The following is a 20,849-nucleotide window of genomic DNA, read 5'->3' as shown; positions in this document are numbered from 1 at the left end:
CAGGAAAGGAACAAGGAACAAGGTGGCCTGGGGCCTCTTGCAGCCCTGTGTGTGCAGGGCTGGGGGCAAAGGGTGTCCTCATGTCCCTCTCCCAGGGGTTGCAGGGCCCCACGGGCATGACCCCGTGCACAGGGTTTCTCTCGGGGTCTGTGAGCAGGGAAGACAGGTGAAGAGTGTGGAGCCGCCCCCTGGGGCACTCCCTTTTGCTGCGGTGTTGCAGTGGGTAGGAGGGGTGCTAGCCTGCCAGGAGGGGCCAGACTGTGTGGCCTCCATAGAGGCCCTCAGCAGGGCATTAACGTGCAGGCTGCGGCCTGGCCATCGGCTCATGGGAGCCACAGAGCCAGCTGCCCCGCCTCTCACTTTTCTCTCCCCTCGTCTCTGAGCGCCTCCTCTCCTCTGACCTTCTGGGCTCGCATCCCCGTCGTGTGCCTCCGGCCACTCCACCAGGCTGACAGGCTGTATCAGCGAATCCCTCCACAGTGTCATATCTAACTTTTTTATTCATTGCATGATTTATTTTTAGCCCGAAACAACTGCATCCTAAAAATGGAGTTCCCAATGAGACAGGGGCTGGGCTGAGCTATGTAAGGTATCCGGGGCTGGGCCTGGCCGTGCGCATGTGCCAATGCGCCGCCCCTCGATGTCCTGAGCCCACGCATACAAGGAGTGGGGGCCCCGGGCGGAGCTGGGCAGAGGTCAGCCTCCCTGTGTCCTGCCCAGCGGGCTCATCCAGGCCTCCAGGAATCTGCCAGGCTCCCTCGGGCACACAGCACGTTTGGGGAAGGAGACGGGAAACTTGTCCCAGATGAAGAGAGCGCACCTGTTCGTAGTGGGGGTCTACCTGCTGTCCTCTTGCAGGGCCGAAGAGGGTCTCAACTTCCCCACGTACGACGGGAAGGACCGGGTGGTGAGTCTTTCGGAGAAGAACTTCAAGCAGATTTTGAAGAAATACGACGTGCTGTGCCTCTACTACCACGCACCGGTGTCCGCGGACAAGGTGGCCCAGAAGCAGTTCCAGCTGAAAGAGATTGTGCTCGAGGTAGGGGGCGTGCGGGGCGCGGGAGCAGCGCGGAGCCTGCGCATCCACTGCTGCTGAGGTTTACTTCCCGGTGGTTGGTGGTGTGGCCCGGCTGGGGTGTGTGACCACCGGGGCGGCGGGGTGGGGCAGGTTTGCGTCGTGGTCCTCTTGATTTCCCAGGGGCCCTTGTGCCAGCCATGGTTTTGCCCCAAAGAATGTTGGAATCCTTGCTGGAGCTGTAGTCTGAAATGGAAGCCAGAGGGAACCGGTGGGCTTCATCCACTGTGCCCATCCCGGCTCCTCCCTGGCTGGGGCCTCCCCAGGATGCTGGGGGAACAGGAGCCGGGTTGACCTCGGCTGTTCCAGGGCCAGATGGGGGCTGCACCCCAAAGATTTCTCCTCTTGGGCAATTTCCTTTTGGACAGCATTGCGGAGTGCAGATGTGTGCAGCCATGGGTTTATCTCCCCAGAAAGTGCCTGGGCAGGGTTTGGGGTGGAGGTGAAGTCAGTTCTTATTTTATCTGCATTACATGGCCTGTTGGTGGCCTGGCAAGGGGGGGCCCATTCCGACTGCGTCGTGAGAGCCCCGGAGCCTGTTCCCACAGCTCCTCCTGGACAGCTGGAGATCCCTTACACGATGGGAGTGCCAGCGGCTGCCAAGAACGTGGCAGGCACCAAGACACCTCCCCGTGCCCAGCCCAGTGCGGGTTGAAAAGGGCCGTCTGAGAATCAAGCAGTTTGCTAACCAGCGCCATCAGAGAACTGGGGTTAACGAGTTTCACAGAATTCCCAGAGACAAGCGTGTGGATCTGAGCCCCTCCACCCCCCTCCCCTCAACTGACTGTAACAAAGGCCAGGACGGCTATCCCAACTACAACAAAAGGTCTTTGATGGTGTAAAACCCGCTTCAGAATCCTGTCTCCTGGTGGTCATATAAACACTTATTTTCACGGCATTTATACGTGGTGGTCATTTCAGAGAGCGCTGGCTGACAAAATGCTAAGCAGCTGAAAAATAACCCCGGGGCTGGGGCTGTGGCACAGCATGTGAGGCCAGCACTTGGGTTGCTGGCATGCATCATGGGAGTACCTGGTTTGAGTCCTGATAATGTGCCCGGGAGGCAGCAGATGACAGTCCAAATACTGGGGTCCCCCCATATGTGAGATCCTGATGGAATTCCTGGCTCCTGGTTTCAGCTCGGCCTACCCTCAACTCTGGCAGGCATTTGGGGAGTGAATAATTAAGTAAATCTTTAAAAAAATCAAAACAAAATAGCACCACTACTGTGCATTTGTTTGTCAGGCTGCATGCTGGGTGCTGGCTGCGGAGGGCCAGGTCCCTGTGTGGGGAAGCAGCATCAGTCACTGGGTCCCTAGAGTACAGAAAGGGGGAAGTCACAGCAGGGCAAGAGCAGGACCCAGAGCGTGGCTGCTGCTCAGCTGCTGAGGTCCGCCCTCACACGGCCATCTCCGTCTGCATCACCACCTGCCAGGCTCGGCTATCCTACACGCCTGTCCCTGTCCAGTTAGCCCAGAACCCAGAAGGATGCCTCTGGGTGGCAGTGCAAGTAATGACACCCATTGCTGACTCCCTATCAGATGAAATTGCATGTATGAGGGCGCTCAGCGCATTCATGGAAGGATGGAAAGAAGAGACCAGTTTACTTTGGTACATAAACATTGAAATCTATGCATCTTGTTCTTATAATATGTGTTTTCCAGGAATTTTTAGAAGACCTCTCATATGCATGGATTTCAAAATGTTTTTGAATCAAAACAAACTTACCTTTTAATTTTTTTCCACAAGTGTTTTGAAGTCCGTGTGTGTGTGTGTGTGTCCCAGGTATAAACTCCCTGAAGACTACGTTGGGAACTACCATGAGGAGGGGACCCCCCCCAGACACCTTTGGTCCCACGCTGCCCCTTTGGGCGTGAGGGCCTGGGCCCAGCGGAGGCTGCTGAGTGACAGCTCGGGACTTGGTCCACTGCTGCTGCCTCCTCCAGCTCAAAGAGTCATCTTTAGGGATAGGAGATCTGGATTTGGGTTGTGGCTGGGCCTCTGCTAGCCACATGACACATGACACGGGGCAGGTTACTTTCTGGGCGCCTCGTTTTTCTTATCTATAAATATGGAAAAACTAGTGACCGCCACCCAGGCGGATGGTGATTCTGTAACAGTGATTAGCACGCACAGAATGCCCACTATGTGCAGGGACCACAGTGAGCACTGGGCATGTGTGTGCTGGGTTAAGCTCTGCAGACGGGCTGTGGAGCAGGCGCGCTTATGACCTGCATGTTATAAATGAGGAAACAGAGGCACAGTGCGGCCCAGTTACCCAGGGCCACACACCTGATGCAGGGGCAGGCAGCTTAGGGTCTCCGGGTCCCCAGCAGGCTGAGGAGCATGCAGCCCTGAGGCACAGCCCGGGCAGGGTCCAGGAACAGGCCTGGGCTCCTCTGTGAACATGGAGAGGGCTGGCTCTTTGTGGAGATACCTGTCAGCTCCAGACTCTTGACTTCCAAATAAAGAAATTACAAAGAGAGCGAGCAGGCAAGTGAGCAGAGGTGAGCCTTTAAGCTTTCTTCACAGGCCAAACAACTTTTTTATCCTCTTACTCCCTTGGACCCCAAACTTACACTAAGAAGAATATTCTGCCGGTCCCAGGGCTGTGGTGAGTGGAGGGAGACGGGGAGGCACCCCAGCGCACACCCCTGAGGCTGACAGCTGCTATGGAGGCGGGGCCCCTCCTCAGCTTAGGGAGGGGCTCCCACTATCTTCAGCACCTGCGTGTCCCAGGAAACATGGACACACATGGAAAATACTTGTATTTTATTATTATTGCATGGCAAATACTTGTATTTCGTTTTTAAAGATTTACTTATTTATTTGAAAGTCAGAGTTACACAGCGAGAGAAGCAGAGGCAGAGAGAGTGAGAGAGAGAGATCTTCCATCTGCTGGTTCACTCCCCAATAAACCGCAATAGCCAAAGCTGAGCCAATCCGAAGCCAGAGCCCAGGAGCTTCCTCCGGGTCTCCCACATGGGTGCAGGGGCCCAAGGACTTAGGCCATCTTCCATTGTCTTCTCAGGCTACAGCTGAGAGCTGGATCAGAAGTGGAGCAGCTGGGACTCAAACTGGCGCCCACTAGGATGCTGGCACAGCAGGTTGCAGCTTTACCTGCTATGCCACAGTGCCAGCCCCAAATACTTGGATTTAAAAGAAAAACTTTTCTTTTTTTTAAAGATTTATTTATTTTGCTTGAAAGTCAGAATTACACATAGATAGGAGAGGCAGAGAGAGAGAGAGAGAGGTCTTCCATCCACTGGTTCAATCCCCAGATGGCTGCAATGGCTGGAGCTGCACTGATCTGAAGCCAGGAGCCAGGAGTTTCTTCTGGGTCTCTCACGTGGGTGCAGGGGCTCAAGGACTTGGGCCATCTTGTACTTCTTTCCCAGGCCATAGCAGAGAGCTGGATCGAAAGTGGAACAGCCAGGTCTCGAACCGGCACCCATATGGGATGCTGGCACAGCAGGCGGTGGCTTTACCCGCTATGCCACAGCACTGGCCCCAAAAGAAAAACTTTTCTAATTTTTATTCTGTTCACTGTTTTACTTATGAATGATTGATCCCAATCTATTAAATGATGTCACTCCCAAGCCATGGGTTGCCACCCCCAGATTGAAATACCCGAGGAATATTTAGGGGATCAAGCTTTGGAGTTAAAAGTCCTTACCTGGTTGGCGCCGCAGCTCACTAGGCTAATCCTCCACCTGCGGCGCCAGCACACTGGGTTCTAGTCCCGATCTGGGTGCTGGATTCTGTCCCGGTTACTCCTCTTCCAGTCCAGCTCTCTGCTGTGGCCCGGGAAGGCAGTGGAGGATGGCCCAAGTGCTTGGGCCCTGCACCCGCATGGGAGACCAGGAGGAAGCACCTGGCTCTTGGCTTTGGATCAGTGCAGCACGACGGCCGTAGCAGCCATTTGTGGGAAGACCTTTCTCTCTCTCTCTCTCTCTCACTGTCTAACTCTGCCTGTAAAAAAAAAAAAAAAAAAAAAAAAAAAAAAAAAAAAAGTCTTATCCCTCAAGGGCTGGCTCATTCTGATAGAAAACCAAAGGCACTGTGGTCAGCTGTATGTATGTTGTCTGCTGCTCCAGCTGTGTCAATGAAAAGACTCAAAAACAGCCCCTGGGGTCGGCGCTGTGGCGAGGTAGGTTAAACCTCCGCCTGTGGCGCCGGCATCCCGTATGGGTGCCTGGTCGAGTCCTGGCTGCTCCACTTCCCATCCCGCTCCCCGCTAATGGCCTGGGAAGGCAGCAGAGGATGGCTCAAGTGCTTGGGCCCCTGCACCCATGTGGGAGACCCAGAAGATGGACCCAGCTCCAGCCATTGCGGCCATTTGGGGAGCGAACCAGTGGATGGAAGATCTCTCAGTCTCTGTCTCTCCTTCTCTTTCTATAACTCTGCCTTTTGAATAAAATAAATAAATCTTTAAAAAAATAAAAACAAAACAGTCCCAGCCACAGGACAAGGGAGTCACCACTTGAGATGTCCTTCGATTAGTCTTGCACTCGCCACTTCCTCTTCAGGGGCCCTGGGGGTAGGTACAAGAAAAATGAGACACTCCTGAAGCGAAGACAGGCAATAGAATGCAGACCAATCCCTGTGACCCAGAGCTTCTCTGGCCATTGGTTCACGCCCCAAATGGCCGCTACGGCTGGCGCGCTGTGCTGACCCGAAGCCAGGAGCCAGGTGCTTCCTCCTGGTCTTCTATGCAGGTGCAGGGCCCAAGCACTTGGGCCATCCTCCACTGCCTTCCCGGGCCACAGCAGAGAGCTGGACTGGAAGAGGAGCAACCGGGACAGAATCCGGCTCCCCGACCAGAACTAGAACCTGGTGTGCCAGCGCTGCAGGTGGAGGATTAGCCAAGTGAGCTGTGGCGCCGGCCAAGCAGGGCATGGTTTTTATTCTGCTTGGTTGAGTCCCTCTGGCAGAGGGAGTCCTTTCTAAAGTTGCCAGTTATTTTCACCTCTGTATGGCCAGGTCTGAGTTCTGTGCTGGGAACACGGTTTGGACAGGGGAGAGAATACAAGGTCACTGCAAGCTTAGCAGGAAAAGGGCGAGTAAAGTCTTGCCGGCTGCACCAGACCCAAACCCTGCTTTCCGGTTTGAGCAGGGTCCAGCTCCGGGGGTCTCGGGGCCAGTGCATGCCGCATGGGTTCGGGAGACGATCTATTAATACTTGTTGAATGAATGAACGAAATGTTAGTGCTCAGAGGAGCCTCAACGCTGGGAATCATCTCGATGGTTCTTAGGCTCTCACTGCATGGCTGTGGCCTTGACCTAAGCAGTGAGTCATCCCAGCTCCTAGCTGGGCACCCCTCATCAAGAAGATAACACTCACGAATTCACCACTGTCGAATATGTGGAAAGGGAGGGAGAAGGCCATAAAAACAACCGCCTAGCCATAAACATGTTCACATTCTGCTGAAACTCTCTATGCACAAACACACATTTTTCAATCAGGATTATCTCATTTATGCAGTTTTGTTTCCTGCACGTTTCATTTCCACCTATTGTGTGTTCCTGTGGCATTTTAAAGTTTTATGTTCTTTGCTACCCTAGTGTTTATGCCAGTGGGGCACTCCATTTTATCCCTACTCATGTTCGAAAAATAATTTTCCTGTTTGAGGATCGCACCATGATTTTCAGGATTTTAAAAATCTTTGTCTATTTAGATTTCCATTGTTGTTTCATAGACCATTTCTTTGGTTTCTGGTTAAATTAAATTTTTTCATCTTATCTTTTTCTATGCATTTGCCCCATTTTTCTTTCTTTTTAAAAAGATTTATGTATTTATTCGAAAGTCTGAGTTACACAGAGAGAGGAGAGGCAGAGAGAAAGAGAGAGAGAAAGAGAGAGAGAGAGGTCTTCCATCTGATGAATGGTTCACTCCCCAATTGGCTGCAATGGCCAGAGCTGTGCCAATCCAAAGCCAGGAGCGAGCGAGGAGCTTCTTCCAGGTCTCCCATGTGGGTGCAGGGGCCCAAGGACTTGGGCCATCTTCCACTGCCTTCCCAGGCCACAGCAGAGAGCTGGATGGGAAGCGGAGCAGCCAGGTCCCGAACCAGCAGCCATATGGGATGCTGACGCCTCAGGCTAGAGAGTTAACCCACTGCATCTGTCCCTGCCCCATTTTTCTAGTGGAGTGTCAACACTGAATATAAAAGGCTTTTGTATGCTGTCTACTACAGCTCAGCCAGGATAGCAGATGCCGTCACATCACAGAGGCCGGCTCCTGTTAGCATCAGCTGAGACCCAGAGGCAGGTACGAGTGGTTGATTCAGTCCCTCCCTGCCCCTTGTTTTCTGCCTCCTCTTCCTCCTTGAAACCACTCCTGTCACATTCTGTAAATACTACGGGAGAAAGTCCTCCAGCAGCGCCAGGCCTCTCCCAGGTTGACAAGCTCGAGAGACACGGCGTGTTCGGTGCCGGCCTCCGCTATGTGGACCTGGGTTCAACTCCTGAGCAGGCAACAGCTGTGTTCAGGTGCCTGAAGCAGCAGATGGTGTGGTGAGGGGGGAACGAAGGCCCCCAGGCAGATCCACGTAATAAACGCTGGGTCCTGTTGGCCCTCACTCCCCCACTAGGTCAAGATTTCAGACGTGAGCAGCCCATTCCATCAGTTCACAGGTGGGGGCACCAGGCTTTGGAGCTCCGGCTGGGGAGGTGAGGGCATGTCACCTCCCAGCAGCCAGTTGAGCCCTGAGGGAGGAGTGACTTGGCCATGGTCAGACTCTGGCCACCCCTGACTTGTCAGTGGCCTCGCTGAGCCTGTGTCAGCTACTACCTAGTAAGCACCACTTATTAAATGAGGCCCCTTCTGCGCTCCCAGCCGCACAGCTCAAACTCACTCCCCTGGGAGGAGCTTCAGGGTTCCTTCAAGCCCTCCTCTACCTTGCGCTTTCTCCTCATGGAGACAAATGTAGGGTTTTGCCCTCTGCAATGTTGGCCTCCCCAGAGCAACCTGAATTCACGGCGAGCTTGATCCCAGGGGAGGCCAAAACAGAACAAAGACACCAAAACAGTACAGTTCACATTGGGTGAGAACAACCAAGAAGCTGCCTGTGGATCAAAAACACAGCGTAACTTGACTGGCATTGTGGCACAGAGCTCAGTGGCCGCCTGCAATACCGGCATCCCATGTCAGGGCATCTGAGTCCTGGCTATTCCACGTCCAATCCTGCTCCCTGCTGATGCAGCCAGACAGGCGGCAGAGGACAGCCCAAGTGCCAGATGGAGTTCTGGACTCCTGGCTTTGGCCTGGCCTAGTCCTGGTGGTTGCAGCCATTTGGGGAGTGAACCAGCAGATGGAAGATCTCTTTCTATCTTTGTGCCTCCTCCCTCTCTGTCACTCTGCCTTTCAAATAAATACATAAATTCTCTCTCTCTCTCTCTCTCAACACACACACACATACACACACACACAACTGACTGGATTGAGGGGTTGCGTGGCAGTGGAGGTCCTGATGTTAGAAGGATCCCACTGGCCATGCCTAAGCGATAATGGACATCCCTCTGGGAGCTCCTGCATGCTCTGGGACAGTGTCCCTGTGCTGCCCAGCACCAAAGCCAGGGGTGGATGTCATTAATGCTCCTCTTCCCTCCTACCTTATCCCTGAACCCCAGACCAATCTCCCTTCCTCTGCCCCATTGCACTGCATAGCAAGAAGGAAGGAAGACGACCAAAGCTTTTTCCTGGTGGGCTTCATCTTTGTGTGGATGCAACTCTGTAGCCATATAAGCCTCTAGACAGAAAGGAGAAAGGAGACGTGCAGGGGTCCCAGCCTAATTTTAGGATCTCTGGGCACTTTTTATTTCCTAGTCACACACTTACAGTTAAGGCTGGTGCTCAGACCAGTTTTCCTGTGCTGGGACACAGGTTACTTTTCAATAATTTTTAGAAGATGATTCTAATACAGTTATTCATTAGACCTGTGGGGAGGGACAGGTTAGTCCATCATCCACGGCAGAATCAAGAATCAGAATCCGGGGCCAGTGTTGTGATGTAGTAAGTAAGGCCACTACCTGCAACAGTGCATCGTGCATTGGCGCCAGTTCATGTCCCGGCTGCTCCACTTCTGATCCAGCTCTCTGGATCTGTTAGTGGCCTGGGAAAAGCAGTGGAAGGTGGCTCAAGTACTTGGTCCCCTGCCACCCATATGGGAGACCCAGATGAAGTTTCTGGCTCCTGGCTTCAGCCTGGCCCAGCACTGGCCATTGTAGCCATCTGGGGAGTGAATCAGCAGATGGAAGATCTCTCTCTCTCCCTCTCTCTCTAACTCTGACTTGCAAAATAAACAAACTTTTTTAAAGCTTTTTTAAAACTTTTTTAAAAGAAATCAGAATCCTGTATGAGGGAGGCTTATGGGTTCTACATCTGAGTCTCTCTCTCTTTCCCTCTCTCCATCTCTTTTTCTAAATTTTGTTCTTTATTTGAGAGACAGGTGAGAGAGAAAGCACTCTCACCCATTGGTTTACCCCCCAAATGCCTGTAACTCCCAGTGGAAGCCAGGGAGCAGGGAACTCAGTCCAGATCTCCCACACGGGTAGAAGGGATTAACTCACTGGGCCATCACCAGTGCCTCCCAGGTTCTATTTTGGCAGAAGTTGGAGTGGGGAGCGAGAGTCAGGTGTTGAAGCCTGGAACACCAATGTGTCTTAACTGCTAGACCGAATGCCTACTCCTGGTGAGTCTCCTGCTGCTGCTGTTCTCAGTCTGCCAAGGCCCCTAAAACACTGAGCTCTCATCTTTGTTCTGGTCTCAGTCTCCTAATTCATCTATCATTGAAAAGTAACCTTTAGCTGGGCATGGCCGCAGCCTCTGGCCCAGCCTCTGCCGTGTGCCCAGCATCACAGGCAAGACTCTTGGATGCATTGAGGCCAGGCCATGCTTGTAGGTTCCACCTTAGATGAAGCAGCTGGAAGTCAGAGCGCCTGAACCAGTGTTCCGTTCGCAAGTTGGTGCTGGGCAAGTGGAAGGTGCATCTCATTGCCCAGGTAGTTTCCACTTCAGTAAACTAAGAGAAGTCATTGAACATGGATGAATAAGAGTTTCATCAATGTAGATGAATAAAATCATAAGATGTACAAGAGTTAGGGATTATTATTTTTGTTATGTGAATTTCTGTTTAAGAGATCATTATTTTTGTTAATTCATCTTACAGGGGTACTTTTAAAATCCATGGAAAAATAGAATTCAAAGATAGGTTTATTTTGGCACAAAAATTTTGAAATCCATGCATAGTTTTCATAGTATACATTTTCCATGAACTTTTTGAAGACTTCCTATATGTAGAATGTCTAATCAAGTGCTTGATTAGTGCTTACCAGATGCAGATTTCTCTCACCTGCCTCTTGAATGCTGGTACATGGTCTTAGTCAGCTCTAATAATTCTCAACTTCGGTCGTTCATTAGAATTGCCTAGGAGTCGTAAAAATTACTGTTGCTACATATAGACGCTGTTGTCCAAGATACTGGCTTCACAGGTCATGGGATTAGGGTTGATGTCCAGGAACTATATTTTTAAAAAGATCCTTGGTGGGGAGGCCAGCACCCTGGCTCACTAGGTTAATCCTCCGCCTGCAGTGCCAGCATTCCATATGGGCACCGGGTTCTAGTCCCAGTTGCTCTTCTTCCAGTCCAGCTCTCTGCTGTGGCTCAAGATGGCCCAGTGGAGGATGGCCCAAGTGCTTGGGCCCCTGCACCCACATGGGAGACCAGGAGGAAGCGCTTGGCTCCTGGCTTCGGATCGGTGCAGCGCCGGCTGTGGTGGCCATTTGGGGAGTGAGCCAACAGAAGGAAGACCTTTCTCTCTGTCTCTCTCTCTCTCTGTAACTCTACCTGTCAAATAAATAAATAAATAAATAAATAAAAAGATCCTTGGGTGATTTTAATTTGTAGCCAAGATTGAGGACCACTTGGGGCCTGATGCTCAAAATGTAGGCCCCAGGTCCGTGGCAACAAGATCACCTGAGAGCTTGCTAGATGTGAAGAATCTCAGGACCCATTCCAGAATCAGAATCTACAACTACGTGCCTGCCCTCCACTCCAACCGGGAGACTTGTAGTTGCGTCTGACCTCACCGATCCCTGTACCAGGTTGCTGGGTTGGAGTGGCCCCTGCCTCACCTTTGATCTGCTGACTCTGCCGAATGAAGCTGGACCCGCCGGTGTATCTCCATTTGGAGAACGGCTAGAATGTCCAGTTGGTTCTGGGGGTGCAGGCTTCAGGTCTGCTCTGGGACTCAGCCTGGCCTCCCACTGTCCACTTACGTGGTCAGTCATCCACACTTCGGACCTCCTTAGAAGGGAATGATTGGGGCACTTGAGAAGCCTTGGCCTATGGAGAGCTTTCCCATCAAATTGCCTTGTTTTTCTAAGACCCAATTGGAATATGCTTCCTAGGTGGCTGTAGGTCAGGGTGCAAGATGTACCTTCATGGCTGGTGCCGTGGCTCACTAGGCTAATCCTCCACCTGCGGCGCCAGCACCTCGGGTTCTAGCCCCAGTCAGGGCACTGGATTCTGTCCCGGTTGCCCCTCTTCCAGGCCAGCTCTCTGCTATGACCCGGGAGTGCAGTGGAGAATGGCTCAAGTCCTTGGGTCCTGCACCCACATGGGAGACCAGGAGGAAGCACCGAGCTCCTGGCTTCGGATCAGCGCAGTGTGCCAGCCGCAGCAGCCATTGGAGGATGAACCAATGGTAAAAAGGAAGACCTTTCTCTCTGTCTCTCTCTCTCACTGTCCACTCTGCCTGTCAAAAAAATAAATAAAAGAGAAGACACTCATAAAAAGAAGATCGGTATGGCATACTACATGCACAAGATAGACGAGAGTTGGCATATTAATTAATTAATTAATTTTTTAAAAAGCTTTATTTATTTATTTATTTGAAAGGCAGAGTTACAGAGAGACTGAGCCAGAAAGAGAAATCTTCCATCCACTGGCTCATTTCCCACATAGCCGCAACGGCCGGAGCTGAGCTGATCTAAAGCCAGGAGCTTCTTCCGGGTCTCTCACATGGGTGAAAGGCCCCAAGGACTCAGGCCATCTTCTACTGCTTTCCCAGACCACAAGAAGAGAGCTGAATCAGAAGAGATATAACCAGGACTCAAACCGGCACCCATGTGGGATGCCAGCCCTGCAGGCAGTGGCTCTACCTGCTACGCCATAACACTGGCGCTGACACATTAATTTTTTAAGACCAATTTCACTTTATTTGAAAGGCAAAGAGAGAGAGACAGAGAAGGAAATAATCCATGCACGGGTTTACTCCCCTAGTGGCAGCAATGGCTGTGCTTATGCCAGTCTGAAGCCAGGAGCCCAAAACGCCATTGGGGTTTCCTGTGTGGGTGATAGGGGCCCAAGCGCTTGGGCCACCTTCCACTTATTTTCCAGGTGCATTCAGAAATGGAGTGGTGGAGTCCAGGATCCAGGGCCCAGTATGTGATCCCAGTATCACAAATGGCAGCCTATCTAGCAGCTCCACAATGCTGGCCCCAAACTGAGTAATTAATTTAAGAGTGTTTAAAACAATGAAAGAAGTAATCATCATATTATACATATACTTTGACTGTAAAATAAACACAGAATTCCACAAGGATCCTTAGAGCATTCATGAAAAATGTTGATAATGAGAAAACTATGTATGAATGTGTTGTTTTGTTTGGTTGTTTTATTTAGCTTTAAAACATTGTTTTTATTGTTTAATTATGCATATTTATGAGATACAGTGTGACAAGTCAACATATATATTTAAGATATGAGCAATTGGGGCCGGTGCCGTGGCTCACTTGGGCCTGTGGCGCCGGCATCCCATGTGGGTGCCGGGTTCTAGTCCCGGTTGCTCCTCTTCCAGACCAGCTCTCTGCTGTGGCCCAGGAGGGCATTGGAGGATGGCCCAAGTGCTTGGGCTCTGCACCCATGAGGGAGACCGGGAGGAAGCACCTGGCTCCTGGCTTCGGATCGGCACAGCGCCGGCCGTAGCAGCCATTTAGGGGTGAACCAACAGTAGGAAGACCTTTCTCTCTGTCTCTCTCTCTCTCTCTCTCACTGTCTAACTCTGTCAAATAAAAAAAAAAAGATATAAGCAATTATGCGTGGATTTCATAAATTTTTGCCTGGAAATAAACTTATCCTTGATTTCCATTTGAAGAACGCTTATATTTGCTTGCTGTGTCACATTTCCCCTTTTCCCAAAAGAGATGGCAAATTGAAAACCCTGGAGGTATGTGGATGCTGTGATGGGTAATGGAAAACTGAGAAAGGCAGAGTGACAGAATCGGAGAGAGACAGGAGCGAGTAAGCGAGAGCGAGCTTCCATCTTCTGGTTCACTCTCCTAAATGACCTCAATGGTAGAGGCTGGGCCAGGCTGAAACCAGGAGCCAGGAGCTCTATCCTGGTCTCCCACATGAGTGGTGAGGGCCCGAGCACTTGGGCCATTTTCTACTGCTTTCCCAGGTGCAATTGTAGGGAGCTGGATCAGAAGCAGAGCAGCCAGGACTTGAACTCCAATATGGGATGCCAGCATTGCCAGCGGCTGCTTAACCCACTCCGTCACAACACAGACCCCAAGGGTGGTCATTCTTTCATTTCAGTGAACATTCACCTTACTTAGGCACAGATGGCATGGCGCCCAATGACTGAGGAGATGTTCGTTCTTTTGTGGATGGTAAGAACGTGCTTCCTCTAGTCTATGCTAAATGTCAGCCTCTCAGGGAAGCTTTTCCTTGAGCACTTGTACGAAGCCCACTGCTCTCACCTCTTCTACCCTTCTTTATGTTTCTCTGTAGCACTTGGCTGTCATATTGCAGCCATCTGACACCCCACAGGGGTGGGGCACCTTTTCTCTGTCAAGGGCCATTGGATATTTATATTATTTGTGGGCCCTACAAAATGATCAACTTAAGCCGGCGCCGCGGCTCACTAGGCTAATCCTCCGCCTTGCGGCGCCGGCACACCGGGTTCTAGTCCCGGTCGGGGCACCGATCCTGTCCCGGTTGCCCCTCTTCCAGGCCAGCTCTCTGCTGTGGCCAGGGAGTGCAGTGGAGGATGGCCCAAGTCCTTGGGCCCTGCACCCCATGGGAGACCAGGAGAAGCACCTGGCTCCTGCCATTGGAACAGCGCGGTGCGCCGGCCGCAGCGCGCCTACCGCGGCAGCCATTGGAGGGTGAACCAACGGCAAAAGGAAGACCTTTCTCTCTGTCTCTCTCTCACTGTCCACTCTGCCTGTCAAAAAAAAAAAAAAAAAAAAAAAGAAGAAGAAGAAGAAGAAGAAGAAAAAAGATCAACTTAAAAATGAGCCTGCTGTAGATGTATGGAATTTCAAGTCCTGCCTGCTGTTGCCTTGGCAGGGCCAGCCCAAATGATTTCTCAGGACTTATAAGGCCCATGGGCCAGGTGTTCCCCACCCAGGCTACAGAATCGAAAATCCACAAAGGCCAGGACGTACTCTCTTCTACTGCTCCACCTTAGCCCCTAGATCAGTGGGTGTTCAATGGTGTTTGCTGCCTGAATGCTGAATGAACAGAGGACAAGGAAGAGAAGGGGAATAGCACTTGAAACAGACTTCATAAACCATGCCCAATGTACATGCTTTGGGAATGTTAGTTTACTTAATTTCTTACATTCTCATATGGCCAGCAGAGACGTGAGCCAGAGAGTTCATGAAAATTGCCCAAAGTCACAAAGCAATGATGTAGCAGAGCATGAAAGTGGGATTTGAATTCACACTGATGTGGTTCCAAATGGAATGTTCTTGCTGCTATGCCAAGGGACAGCTGACAGGGATTACAAGCCCTGCCAACTTACACTGGGACAATATCTTTAGTTTGTAGTTCGGATTTCAACCCATACTTGAACAACATGAAATTATACACTGGGCTAACTGTGCATAAAAGCTAAATGACTAGTGTGAATAAGATGGACTAATGTTTAGCAGCTGCTTGGAACTTAAAGGTTAGAGGGATGGATGGATGGAGAGATGGATGGATGGATGGATAGGTGGATGGATGGATGGATAGGTGGATGGATGGATGGATGGATGGATGGGTAGATAGATGATGATAGGTGGATGGATGGATGAATGGGTAGATGGATGGGTGGATGGGTAAGTGAATGGAAAGAGAGCAAGAAGGAGAAGACAAGGGATTAAAAATACATTGTCTATATTGGAAGTACATTTCTCCTTGACCTTGTTAAAATTAAGTTAAAGTAAGATTTATTGAAGTGTTGAGTAGAATAGTGGGGGTTGACTCAGATTCAGGGGTCTATTGCTCACCAATACTTAATCTCACTGAAATGTGAGTAAAACTGATTCTTTTTTAAACCATGGGACTCTCAGCTTAAAATATCTGCACACATGGGCTCAAACCTCAGGCCCTGTAAGGCTGACCCGGCAATCTGAAGTCTAAACCTGCTTAGCACTGGCAAACGTCCCAGTGGTTGTGTTTCCAAACCCCAAGAGAGGGAGGCCAGATGAAGTTGCTGGAGTCAAGCAGATCTGCAGATGGAGGATGTGGGAACACTGGGCAGAGAATAGCAACACACACAGGACTCAGGTATTTTTTCCAAGGGTTCACTGCCCAAAGATGGTATTCTCCAAACCCACACCTGCTCCCCTCTGAAAAATTAGATGAGGTCAGGATTATTTTGGTCTGGATTGAAGAAGGCATCCTCACATAGAACCTGTGGCCGTTTGGGAGATGCTTGCTCTTAGACTGTGGCTCCATAAAGCTCAAGAGCCAGTGAAGGAATGTGAGGAGTGTTTGCTGTGCGCTTTTCAGTAACATGACTATGCCTTGTGTGAGATGGCAAAAGAGCAAGAAGTACTATTTTAAGAACATGGACTGAGTAGACTGTAGTTAAGTTTTTTCTTGTGCATAGAGAACTGTTAAAGACATAGAAATTTTACAAAATGGAAAATACATTTTTGAGACCATTGGAAGCCGCTTCTCTCACTGCTCCCACCCCCAGAAAGCCCCCAGTAAGACTCAAGCCCAAACAGGACAGCTGGCCACTGTATTCCTGAAACAGATCTCCTCCCAAAGTTACAATTTTTAAATGAGGACCCGAGGCACCATGAAAACCACCATGATAGAAATATGATCAGGGCTATGATAATGTAAAGCAGAAAAACAAAAAGTAATGTATAGGGGCCAGCGCTGTGGCACAGTAGGTTAATCCTCTGCCTGTGGTGCTGGCATCCCATATGGGCACTGGTTCTAGTCCCGGCTGTTCCTCTTCCAGTCCAGCTCTCTGCTAACGGCCAGGGACAGCAGTGGAAGTTGGTCCAAGTGCTTGGGCCCCTACACCCATGTGGGAAACCCAGAGGAGACTCCTGGCTTCTGGCTTTGGATCGGCTCAGCTCTGGCCAGTGTGGCCATTTGGGGAGTGAACCAGCGGATGGAAGATCTCTCTGCCTCTCCCACTCCCTCTCATATCTGTAACTCTACCTCTCAGATAAATAAATAAAATCTTTATAAAAAAAAAAAAGGAATGTAAAAAATCTGCTTCAGAATCACAAGATTTCTCTTTAAAATCAGCAACCTTGCCCTCTTAACAGTTGGAGCTTTTGCTAGTTGGTGTGGAGCATGTTTGCATAGTTATCAGCTTAGTCTTTGCACTTGTCTGAGATGACTTGTTGCTCCTAGAAAGCCATCCCCATGAAGGACTGGGCCTGTTCAAAGAAGCCACTGAGGCTTCCCTGTTTTATCAACTGAATGTGGCAAGCCAGAGCCATCTCGATAAGCTGCTTCTGTTTGGACAGCCATGTGGGACGATGGCCAGGGTGCCGTCTTGCAATGTGACGAGCTGGGCAGGCCAGAGCCGCTTCTGAGTGCCCAGAGTGCCTCGTTCCAGAAGCTTCTGCCTGCTGCTGGGTGTCCCATGCCAGGCAGACCGCCCTCCCCCCATCTGCTGTGTGCTGGGTGGGCCAGGAGAGCCGCCGATAGGTACACCCGGACACGCTCACCTGCCGCTGCCTTACACCGACATATTCAGCACTTTGGCTCAGGATACCAAATGGCTGGCTAGCCTGACCACATATCTAGATTATCTAGGAAGGAAATGAGAGCATCCCACAGACTCAGAGGAAAGTGATTGCAACACATACACAGCGGTGAGCACCAGCACCCAGGAGGGTAAGAAGCAGAGGCTTGGTGCTAGCCCCACCTGGAGTTGATGCCTTGCACTGCAGACATGTCCCTCAACTCCCGAAGGCCGAGCGCTTCCTTTGTGAATATGAACCACAGGCTGCACCTTGCTCACCAGAGCCTTCTGAGCGTAAAAGGGGTGACCTGTTGGGAACCACCGGGATGGGGAAGCACATTGCAACTTGCAGCTCTCCGCATACCTTAACTCTGCATGGCGTCTCGTGTGACCAAAACAGATGCCAACCAGACATCTCACAAAGCTCAGCCAAGCAGTGGCAGGTTCCTTCTCTGCTTTCTACTGTGTGCCATGGGCGAGAGAAGTCAGGGGCTTTTGTCCACGCATTAGTTCACATTTGGGAGGCTCCCTCCAGGAGCTGAAGCACCCTTTTGTAAACATGCGAAAGACCAACCCATGGCAGGTTCATTTGCAAAATCTCTCTCTGGCTCCAGAAGGGCACTGACTACTGCATGGCACCCCTTCCCAGGGAGAGCTGGGTGGAGGCTAGCAGGGATGTCGTGGCGTGGGCTGCTCTTGGGTGCAGAATTTGGTTGGGAAAACTTGAGAAAGGGTGTGGCCTAACCCCACGTCAGTCAAATCTATTTTTTTAAAAAAGTTCCATGCAACGGTGTTTTTAGTATAACAATAAAACAGAGCAAAACCCAGACCCTAGAGGCTCCCTCACTCAGTGATTTGGATAGCACAACACGCTGCACAAGCTAAGGATGTGACTGTGTGTTAGCAGCTGCTGTGTAGAGCACAGGTGCTCAGCACCTGTGGGTGCAGCCACATCTCATCACCTGGGACCTGCTCGGAAGTGCACGCTCTTGGGATCCATCCCGGACCTGTTGAGTCAGAAACTCGGGGGTGAGCCTGGAAATTTGCATTTCACCAGCCCTCCTTCCAGAAAATTCCAGGGTGGGTGGGGCACATGTTCAAGAATGACAAGTTCAGCATAAGGGGGTCTCCCCTTAGAGGAGCTAAGCTTCCACTGTGAGCCGACTAGTGTTCCCGCTGCAACAATTAGGTCTCATTTGTTTCTTTTTAGATTAGTAAATTGAAAGTCAGTGAGGATGCAAGCTGCTCAAAGTTATAATAAGTCTGCTCAGCTAATAAGGGAGCAGAGCCAGGTCCCTCTGAGGCCTGGTGCAGGAGTAGAATGGGTGAGGCTGATGAGGACTTGAACTTGAACTCTAGGCGCTACAGTGTCAGGCTTGGAATCCCAGCTGAGCTGGATGAAGTGCTGTGAGGCCTTGGACGAAGTAGTTAACCTCTCTGTGCCTCCACTTCCTTATCTACAAACCTCTACCTCATGAGGATTTTGTGAAGATTCAGTAAGATAAGTCATGCAAGGTAGTTGGTGCTGACACGGTAAACACCCCCAAAACACTACTGTTGCTGTTATGTGGCCTGTTAGCCTGGTGTACAGAGAAGACAGCATTGGCCCTTGGGTCTGTTCCTTGGCCTGGCCTAAGGGGGCAGAACCTAAAGTGACAATAGAAACCATCCACAGCCTCCCTCCTCTCCGAGGCTCCTACAGGGATTGCCCATTCCTGCTCCAAGAGGCACAGGGATTTACCTGAATAAAATAAAATAGCTGTCCCATCGTTCGGCCAGCCTCCTCCATGGGCCCGTCACGTGCCAGCTACCCGGCTATACATAGCCCGGGCCCTCAATTGAGGGCAGCAGCAAGTGACAGGAGCTTACCGGAGATAAACTCAGCTCTCTGGTCTCGGGGGAGCAGGCACAGTTGTTGACTGCTTGATGTGTTGCCAGAGGGACAGCGGGTCAAAACAGCCCTTGGGCTCCTGGCTGACTTGGAAAGAGCCAGCCTGCAGCCAGGAGACTTTTCCCGCTGGCCTGAGGGACCCTCCCTTTGAGCACAGCCCTGCGCCATTTCCCCCCAGGCCCCTCAGTGCTTGAGGTTGTGTATCACCTTCGTCACCTCCCCTCCAACGAGCAGCCGCCTCCTTTATCTGTGCTGGCCCATGCCTGCCCCACCTTCCCCCAGCCACCAAGTGAGGGCGCTTTTCTCCTCCCCAGACACTGCTCTCTGCACGCGCTGCAAAGGGAGCTTTCTTCCCGTCTCCCTGGATTCAGGCTGCCAAGAGCTGCAGAGGGCCTTGAAAAGATGGATGGGATGTGCTGTCCTCGGAGGCCCAGGGGCGGCTGGCGGCACAGGGAGCCGGCCCCTCTCGCTGCCCTATGAGCTTGCCCCTCCTTTCATGGGCAAACTTCTCGAACAAGTGATCCACACCTGCTCTGACTTGTCCCTGCCACCCACTCAATTCCTTAACTCCCAGTGCTTTGGCTCCTGTCCCAGCTCTTCCCTGCAAGGTCACCCGTGACTTTCCAGTCCTGAAATGAGACACCTCATGGGGGTCCCACCCCTCCCTGACGCCCTGCGACACCTGATATGCCCACCCACGCGTTTGTGGCTTTGGAGCTGTGACCACAGGATCCCTTCCCTCCTTCTGCGTCTCCGCCTGCTCCTTTGCCTCCAGGACGGGCTCTTCTTGCTGCTCTTGCCTCCAGGTTGGTCGCCCTCAGTTCTCTGGATTTCTAGCACACTTGCCTCCCAAAGACGTCACCCACCCTCCTGCCTCCGCCTCCGCCTTCCACAGTTCCGTGTGAGCCCCAGGTCAGCCCCTCCATCCCCCGGCTGGGCTTCCGTGACTGTGAACTCGCTCTGAGCAGAGCTGGGCCCCATTCTGGCATGCCCTGCTGGCCTCACAATTTGTCCTTCTGTCTGTCCCCAGATTGGAGACCCTGGGACCGTCGTGTCTCACCCTCTCCTTGGTCTCCACCCGTCTCTCTCTCTGAAGCCAAAAAAGAGTTTCCAGGTCTGACTGACTCTCAGCTCGTCCCATCCCTACACAATTGCTTCTCCTCCTCCACTGCCACCACCTTGGTGTGACACCAGGGCCACCTGCCTCGGTCTCTGGCATCAGCGTCCCCCACAGGTCACCTTTCCTTTCCACGCTCCTTCCTACCTGTCAGATCCATCAGCCCACGACACAACGAGTCCTGTTGTCCTTCTTCCCGAATCAGAGCTTCTGGTCTCACTCCTGGGCTATCACATAGATGGTTGATAGACAAGAATGGTATGAATTTACTTGCACTTACAGACTCTGAAAGGTTGCAAAGGAAAAACACAGGGCTTGTGGTCAAAGGGGAAAAGGGGCACCTGACTGGGACTGGGAGTCCGAGAATGCCTTTTGAGAACTGACATTCAAGTGTAGGATCAAGGAAAGCAGGGCTTGGTGAGGGATGGGGGGAAGAGGGATGGGCGTAATGGGAAGCAGAGTGGGTTTTGGTGCCTTTGTGCAAATTAGGACAAGGAGTGCCCTGCGGGCAGCTGCAGCCTGTGCCCAGCGTTGGCATTGGGAGTGCAGCTGCATGAGCTGACGCCGTCTGTGCCAAGTCCTGAGGCAGGCAAGTGCCTGATGCTTTGAGAAATGAAAGAAGAGCACGTTACTAAGTGAGAATGTGGCCCTAAGTAAGGCTGGCAAGGCAGGAAGGCCACCTGGGGCAGGGACTTGCTGGTTGAGATTCATCGCGGGTGGATTCAATGCACAGTGGGTAAGCCCACCGAGCTCTGCGTGACTGGCTGTCCCTGCTCG

At 51.6% G+C, this 20,849-nt stretch overlaps 1 protein-coding gene across 1 annotated transcript in view; it reads left to right on the top strand.

Annotated features, from left to right (window-relative positions):
- Positions 1-660: 660 nt before the first annotated feature.
- The window catches only part of CASQ2 (calsequestrin 2), a 69,602-nt gene continuing 49,413 nt past the window's right edge, over positions 661-20,849 (top strand). Inside the window, exon 1 of the mRNA XM_062192030.1 lies at positions 661-1,039. Coding sequence (XP_062048014.1) covers positions 806-1,039 — 234 coding nt within the window. The 5' untranslated portion in view covers positions 661-805. The remainder of the gene's footprint in view (positions 1,040-20,849) is intronic.

Source organism: Lepus europaeus, chromosome 5, assembly GCF_033115175.1.
Source record: "Lepus europaeus isolate LE1 chromosome 5, mLepTim1.pri, whole genome shotgun sequence".
Lineage (NCBI taxonomy): Eukaryota > Metazoa > Chordata > Mammalia > Lagomorpha > Leporidae > Lepus > Lepus europaeus.
This window is presented reverse-complemented; position numbering and strand designations above follow the sequence as displayed.